This window comes from Schistosoma mansoni, assembly GCF_000237925.1.
Source record: "Schistosoma mansoni, WGS project CABG00000000 data, supercontig 0387, strain Puerto Rico, whole genome shotgun sequence".
NCBI classification, from domain to species: domain Eukaryota; kingdom Metazoa; phylum Platyhelminthes; class Trematoda; order Strigeidida; family Schistosomatidae; genus Schistosoma; species Schistosoma mansoni.
The window spans coordinates 22111-30137 of record NW_017386229.1 but is presented as its reverse complement, the minus strand read 5'-3'; the positions used below and the strand labels follow the sequence as shown (position 1 = coordinate 30137).

The 8027-nt window shown below is 43.0% G+C and overlaps 2 protein-coding genes and 2 non-coding genes across 4 annotated transcripts; 2 read left to right on the top strand and 2 right to left on the bottom strand.

Annotated features, from left to right (window-relative positions):
- Positions 1–292: 292 nt before the first annotated feature.
- On the bottom strand, positions 293–811 carry Smp_205480 (unnamed protein product; the record flags this gene model as incomplete). Its single annotated transcript, XM_018800041.1, has 1 exon — positions 293–811. The coding sequence occupies one exon, from the start codon at positions 809–811 to the stop codon at positions 293–295; it is 519 nt and encodes a 172-aa protein (XP_018647438.1).
- Positions 812–3045: 2234 nt separating this feature from the next.
- Smp_sma.5s-8.1 lies at positions 3046–3162 on the top strand. The gene has a single exon (XR_001974633.1). It is a non-coding gene; the product is annotated as a ribosomal RNA (ribosomal RNA).
- A 661-nt stretch (positions 3163–3823) lies between these two features.
- Positions 3824–4318, bottom strand: Smp_205470 (unnamed protein product; the record flags this gene model as incomplete). The annotated part of the gene is made up of 1 exon (XM_018799930.1): positions 3824–4318. One exon carries the CDS (start codon positions 4316–4318, stop codon positions 3824–3826), a length of 495 nt encoding a protein of 164 aa, XP_018647437.1.
- Positions 4319–6551: 2233 nt separating this feature from the next.
- Smp_sma.5s-7.1 lies at positions 6552–6668 on the top strand. The gene has a single exon (XR_001974632.1). It is a non-coding gene; the product is annotated as a ribosomal RNA (ribosomal RNA).
- The last annotated feature ends 1359 nt before the right edge of the window (positions 6669–8027 follow it).

The following is an 8027-nucleotide window of genomic DNA, read 5'->3' as shown; positions in this document are numbered from 1 at the left end:
GATTGCTTCTTCATTCAGGCAGAACTGCAGTCCAATGCAAATTCTCATTGTCCATTAGTCGTCATTGCACTTTTCCACTAGTCATCATGAACAGATTGAACGTGGTGTACATGTCTGTTGTGGTGGTCGGTGGTGATATGTTTACTTGACGACTATGTGTTTGTTCGTGTATCTGGTTGTGGATGTGCACGTGATATTGTGACTGTGTGTGATTGGTGTATGCTAATGTTTGACTGTCCTCCATATGACTGGTTGGTTGTGTTGATAGAGACAGTGTGTGGTTGGATGTGTTTCATGTGGTCTGGTTGTATGGTGTAGAGGTGATGTGATGTGAGGTGAGGTGATGTGATGTGATGTAATGTGATGTGAGGTGAGGTGAGTTGAGGTGAGAAGAAATAGACTGACAGTGTGTTGGATAGTGATGATAGTTGAGTTGATCAAGTGTTTGTGAGATAGTGTGTGGGCATAATAATGAATTGATGTGAATGGGAACAATGTGTATAATGGTAGTGTATGTAGTTTTGGTCGGTGGGATTGATGGAAGTTGTAGTGGTAGGATAAGTAGTAGTATAATTGGTTGTTGTTGTTGTTGTTGTTGAGGCTTGAGATAGAAATAGAATGTGTCTGTGTGTTGGGGTGGTGGTGGTTGTGGGTGTGGGTTATGGGTTGTTTGGTTGTTAAAAGCCGGCGACACCCGGTATTCCCAGCCGGTCACCCATGCAAGTACTGGCTGGGTCCAACGTTGCTTAACTGCGGTGATCGGACGAGAACCGGTGCTTTCAACGTGGTATGGTCGCCGCCAACTACACATACACTCAAACTGCACATCAACACTACACACACTCACACCTAATACTCAACCAATTACTACTACTCGTCAACATACCCAATCAATATTCATTCACTCAATCACTCACTCACTCACTCACTCACTCATTCACTCACTCAAACTACACAAATTACCGCATTCATTCACACTGACAATTATTTGGCATCACAACCACCAATAACTCATCCACATATCCATTCAATGCAACGACCACATACACTGATCAACTACACTACACTCCAGTCTCTACATATCACTCATTATTCATTCACACAGCCAACAGATACATAGATAGATATCAGACAACATCAATCAACATATCCGACTGAATCCAGTGTCTGTCTGATCACCAGATTGCTTCTTCATTCAGGCAGAACTGCAGTCCAATGCAAATTCTCATTGTCCATTAGTCGTCATTGCACTTTTCCACTAGTCATCATGAACAGATTGAACGTGGTGTACATGTCTGTTGTGGTGGTCGGTGGTGATATGTTTACTTGACGACTATGTGTTTGTTCGTGTATCTGGTTGTGGATGTGCACGTGATATTGTGACTGTGTGTGATTGGTGTATGCTAATGTTTGACTGTCCTCCATATGACTGGTTGGTTGTGTTGATAGAGACAGTGTGTGGTTGGATGTATTTCATGTGGTCTGGTTGTATGGTGTAGAGGTGAGGTGATGTGAGGTGAGGTGATGTGATGTGATGTGAGGTGAGGTGAGGTGAGGTGAGTTGAGGTGAGAAGAAATAGACTGACAGTGTGTTGGATAGTGATGATAGTTGAGTTGATCAAGTGTTTGTGAGATAGTGTGTGGGCATAATAATGAATTGATGTGAATGGGAACAATGTGTATAATGGTAGTGTATGTAGTTTTGGTCGGTGGGATTGATGGAAGTTGTAGTGGTAGGATAAGTAGTAGTATAATTGGTTGTTGTTGTTGTTGTTGTTGTTGAGGCTTGAGATAGAAATAGAATGTGTCTGTGTGTTGGGGTGGTGGTGGTTGTGGGTGTGGGTTATGGGTTGTTTGGTTGTTAAAAGCCGGCGACACCCGGTATTCCCAGCCGGTCACCCATGCAAGTACTGACCGGGCCCAACGTTGCTTAACTGCGGTGATCGGACGAGAACCGGTGCTTTCAACGTGTTATGGTCGCCGGCAACTACACATACACTCAAACTGCACATCAACACTACACACACTCACACCTAATACTCAACCAATTACTACTACTCGTCAACATACCCAATCAATATTCATTCACTCAATCACTCACTCACTCACTCACTCATTCACTCACTCAAACTACACAAATTACCGCATTCATTCACACTGACAATTATTTGGCATCACAACCACCAATAACTCATCCACATATCCATTCAATGCAACGACCACATACACTGATCAACTACACTACACTCCAGTCTCTACATATCACTCATTATTCATTCACACAGCCAACAGATACATAGATAGATATCAGACAACATCAATCAACATATCCGACTGAATCCAGTGTCTGTCTGATCACCAGATTGCTTCTTCATTCAGGCAGAACTGCAGTCCAATGCAAATTCTCATTGTCCATTAGTCGTCATTGCACTTTTCCACTAGTCATCATGAACAGATTGAACGTGGTGTACATGTCTGTTGTGGTGGTCGGTGGTGATATGTTTACTTGACGACTATGTGTTTGTTCGTGTATCTGGTTGTGGATGTGCACGTGATATTGTGACTGTGTGTGATTGGTGTATGCTAATGTTTGACTGTCCTCCATATGACTGGTTGGTTGTGTTGATAGAGACAGTGTGTGGTTGGATGTATTTCATGTGGTCTGGTTGTATGATGTGATGTGATGTGAGGTGAGGTGATGTGATGTGATGTAATGTAATGTGATGTGAGGTGAGGTGAGGTGAGTTGAGGTGAGAAGAAATAGACTGACAGTGTGTTGGATAGTGATGATAGTTGAGTTGATCAAGTGTTTGTGAGATAGTGTGTGGGCATAATAATGAATTGATGTGAATGGGAACAATGTGTATAATGGTAGTGTATGTAGTTTTGGTCGGTGGGATTGATGGAAGTTGTAGTGGTAGGATAAGTAATAGTATAATTGGTTGTTGTTGTTGTTGTTGAGGCTTGAGATAGAAATAGAATGTGTCTGTGTGTTGGGGTGGTGGTGGTTGTGGGTGTGGGTTATGGGTTGTTTGGTTGTTAAAAGCCGGCGACACCCGGTATTCCCAGCCGGCCACCCATGCAAGTACTGACCGGGCCCGACGTTGCTTAACTGCGGTGATCGGACGAGAACCGGTGCTTTCAACGTGGTATGGTCGCCGGCAACTACACATACACTCAAACTGCACATCAACACTACACACACTCACACCTAATACTCAACCAATTACTACTACTCGTCAACATACCCAATCAATATTCATTCACTCACTCACTCACTCACTCATTCACTCACTCAAACTACACAAATTACCGCATTCATTCACACTGACAATTATTTGGCATCACAACCACCAATAACTCATCCACATATCCATTCAATGCAACGACCACATACACTGATCAACTACACTACACTCCAGTCTCTACATATCACTCATTATTCATTCACACAGCCAATAGATACATAGATAGATATCAGACAACATCAATCAACATATCCGACTGAATCCAGTGTCTGTCTGATCACCAGATTGCTTCTTCATTCAGGCAGAACTGCAGTCCAATGCAAATTCTCATTGTCCATTAGTCGTCATTGCACTTTTCCACTAGTCATCATGAACAGATTGAACGTGGTGTACATGTCTGTTGTGGTGGTCGGTGGTGATATGTTTACTTGACGACTATGTGTTTGTTCGTGTATCTGGTTGTGGATGTGCACGTGATATTGTGACTGTGTGTGATTGGTGTATGCTAATGTTTGACTGTCCTCCATATGACTGGTTGGTTGTGTTGATAGAGACAGTGTGTGGTTGGATGTGTTTCATGTGGTCTGGTTGTATGGTGTAGAGGTGATGTGATGTGAGGTGAGGTGAGGTGAGTTGAGGTGAGAAGAAATAGACTGACAGTGTGTTGGATAGTGATGATAGTTGAGTTGATCAAGTGTTTGTGAGATAGTGTGTGGGCATAATAATGAATTGATGTGAATGGGAACAATGTGTATAATGGTAGTGTATGTAGTTTTGGTCGGTGGGATTGATGGAAGTTGTAGTGGTAGGATAAGTAGTAGTATAATTGGTTGTTGTTGTTGTTGTTGTTGTTGTTGAGGCTTGAGATAGAAATAGAATGTGTCTGTGTGTTGGGGTGGTGGTGGTTGTGGGTGTGGGTTATGGGTTGTTTGGTTGTTAAAAGCCGGCGACACCCGGTATTCCCAGCCGGTCACCCATGCAAGTACTGACCGGGCCCAACGTTGCTTAACTGCGGTGATCGGACGAGAACCGGTGCTTTCAACGTGGTATGGTCGCCGGCAACTACACATACACTCAAACTGCACATCAACACTACACACACTCACACCTAATACTCAACCAATTACTACTACTCGTCAACATACCCAATCAATATTCATTCACTCACTCACTCACTCACTCATTCACTCACTCAAACTACACAAATTACCGCATTCATTCACACTGACAATTATTTGGCATCACAACCACCAATAACTCATCCACATATCCATTCAATGCAACGACCACATACACTGATCAACTACACTACACTCCAGTCTCTACATATCACTCATTATTCATTCACACAGCCAACAGATACATAGATAGATATCAGACAACATCAATCAACATATCCGACTGAATCCAGTGTCTGTCTGATCACCAGATTGCTTCTTCATTCAGGCAGAACTGCAGTCCAATGCAAATTCTCATTGTCCATTAGTCGTCATTGCACTTTTCCACTAGTCATCATGAACAGATTGAACGTGGTGTACATGTCTGTTGTGGTGGTCGGTGGTGATATGTTTACTTGACGACTATGTGTTTGTTCGTGTATCTGGTTGTGGATGTGCACGTGATATTGTGACTGTGTGTGATTGGTGTATGCTAATGTTTGACTGTCCTCCATATGACTGGTTGGTTGTGTTGATAGAGACAGTGTGTGGTTGGATGTGTTTCATGTGGTCTGGTTGTATGGTGTAGAGGTGATGTGATGTGAGGTGAGGTGATGTGATGTGATGTGATGTGATGTGAGGTGAGGTGAGGTGAGGTGAGTTGAGGTGAGAAGAAATAGACTGACAGTGTGTTGGATAGTGATGATAGTTGAGTTGATCAAGTGTTTGTGAGATAGTGTGTGGGCATAATAATGAATTGATGTGAATGGGAACAATGTGTATAATGGTAGTGTATGTAGTTTTGGTCGGTGGGATTGATGGAAGTTGTAGTGGTAGGATAAGTAGTAGTATAATAGGTTGTTGTTGTTGTTGTTGTTGAGGCTTGAGATAGAAATAGAATGTGTCTGTGTGTTGGGGTGGTTGTGGTTGTGGGTGTGGGTTATGGGTTGTTTGGTTGTTAAAAGCCGGCGACACCCGGTATTCCCAGCCGGTCACCCATGCAAGTACTGACCGGGCCCAACGTTGCTTAACTGCGGTGATCGGACGAGAACCGGTGCTTTCAACGTGGTATGGTCGCCGGCAACTACACATACACTCAAACTGCACATCAACACTACACACACTCACACCTAATACTCAACCAATTACTACTACTCGTCAACATACCCAATCAATATTCATTCACTCAATCACTCACTCACTCACTCACTCATTCACTCACTCAAACTACACAAATTACCGCATTCATTCACACTGACAATTATTTGGCATCACAACCACCAATAACTCATCCACATATCCATTCAATGCAACGACCACATACACTGATCAACTACACTACACTCCAGTCTCTACATATCACTCATTATTCATTCACACAGCCAACAGATACATAGATAGATATCAGACAACATCAATCAACATATCCGACTGAATCCAGTGTCTGTCTGATCACCAGATTGCTTCTTCATTCAGGCAGAACTGCAGTCCAATGCAAATTCTCATTGTCCATTAGTCGTCATTGCACTTTTCCACTAGTCATCATGAACAGATTGAACGTGGTGTACATGTCTGTTGTGGTGGTCGGTGGTGATATGTTTACTTGACGACTATGTGTTTGTTCGTGTATCTGGTTGTGGATGTGCACGTGATATTGTGACTGTGTGTGATTGGTGTATGCTAATGTTTGACTGTCCTCCATATGACTGGTTGGTTGTGTTGATAGAGACAGTGTGTGGTTGGATGTGTTTCATGTGGTCTGGTTGTATGGTGTAGAGGTGATGTGATGTGAGGTGAGGTGATGTGATGTGATGTGATGTGATGTGAGGTGAGGTGAGGTGAGTTGAGGTGAGAAGAAATAGACTGACAGTGTGTTGGATAGTGATGATAGTTGAGTTGATCAAGTGTTTGTGAGATAGTGTGTGGGCATAATAATGAATTGATGTGAATGGGAACAATGTGTATAATGGTAGTGTATGTAGTTTTGGTCGGTGTGATTGATGGAAGTTGTAGTGGTAGGATAAGTAGTAGTATAATTGGTTGTTGTTGTTGTTGTTGTTGAGGCTTGAGATAGAAATAGAATGTGTCTGTGTGTTGGGGTGGTGGTGGTTGTGGGTGTGGGTTATGGGTTGTTTGGTTGTTAAAAGCCGGCGACACCCGGTATTCCCAGCCGGTCACCCATGCAAGTACTGACCGGGCCCAACGTTGCTTAACTGCGGTGATCGGACGAGAACCGGTGCTTTCAACGTGGTATGGTCGCCGGCAACTACACATACACTCAAACTGCACATCAACACTACACACACTCACACCTAATACTCAACCAATTACTACTACTCGTCAACATACCCAATCAATATTCATTCACTCAATCACTCACTCACTCACTCACTCATTCACTCACTCAAACTACACAAATTACCGCATTCATTCACACTGACAATTATTTGGCATCACAACCACCAATAACTCATCCACATATCCATTCAATGCAACGACCACATACACTGATCAACTACACTACACTCCAGTCTCTACATATCACTCATTATTCATTCACACAGCCAACAGATACATAGATAGATATCAGACAACATCAATCAACATATCCGACTGAATCCAGTGTCTGTCTGATCACCAGATGCTTCTTCATTCAGGCAGAACTGCAGTCCAATGCAAATTCTCATTGTCCATTAGTCGTCATTGCACTTTTCCACTAGTCATCATGAACAGATTGAACGTGGTGTACATGTCTGTTGTGGTGGTCGGTGGTGATATGTTTACTTGACGACTATGTGTTTGTTCGTGTATCTGGTTGTGGATGTGCACGTGATATTGTGACTGTGTGTGATTGGTGTATGCTAATGTTTGACTGTCCTCCATATGACTGGTTGGTTGTGTTGATAGAGACAGTGTGTGGTTGGATGTGTTTCATGTGGTCTGGTTGTATGGTGTAGAGGTGATGTGAAGTGATGTGATGTGATGTGAGGTGATGTGATGTGATGTGAGGTGAGGTGATGTGATGTGATGTGAGGTGAGGTGAAATAGACTGACAGTGTGTTGGATAGTGATGATAGTTGAGTTGATCAAGTGTTTGTGAGATAGTGTGTGGGCATAATAATGAATTGATGTGAATGGGAACAATGTGTATAATGGTAGTGTATGTAGTTTTGGTCGGTGGGATTGATGGAAGTTGTAGTGGTAGGATAAGTAGTAGTATAATTGGTTGTTGTTGTTGTTGTTGAGATAGAAATAGAATGTGTCTGTGTGTTGGGGTGGTGGTGGTTGTGGGTGTGGGTTATGGGTTGTTTGGTTGTTAAAAGCCGGCGACACCCGGTATTCCCAGCCGGTCACCCATGCAAGTACTGACCGTGTCCAACGTTGCTTAACTGCGGTGATCGGACGAGAACCGGTGCTTTCAACGTGGTATGGTCGCCGCCAACTACACATACACTCAAACTGCACATCAACACTACACACACTCACACCTAATACTCAACCAATTACTACTACTCGTCAACATACCCAATCAATATTCATTCACTCAATCACTCACTCACTCAAACTACACAAATTACCGCATTCATTCACACTGACAATTATTTGGCATCACAACCACCAA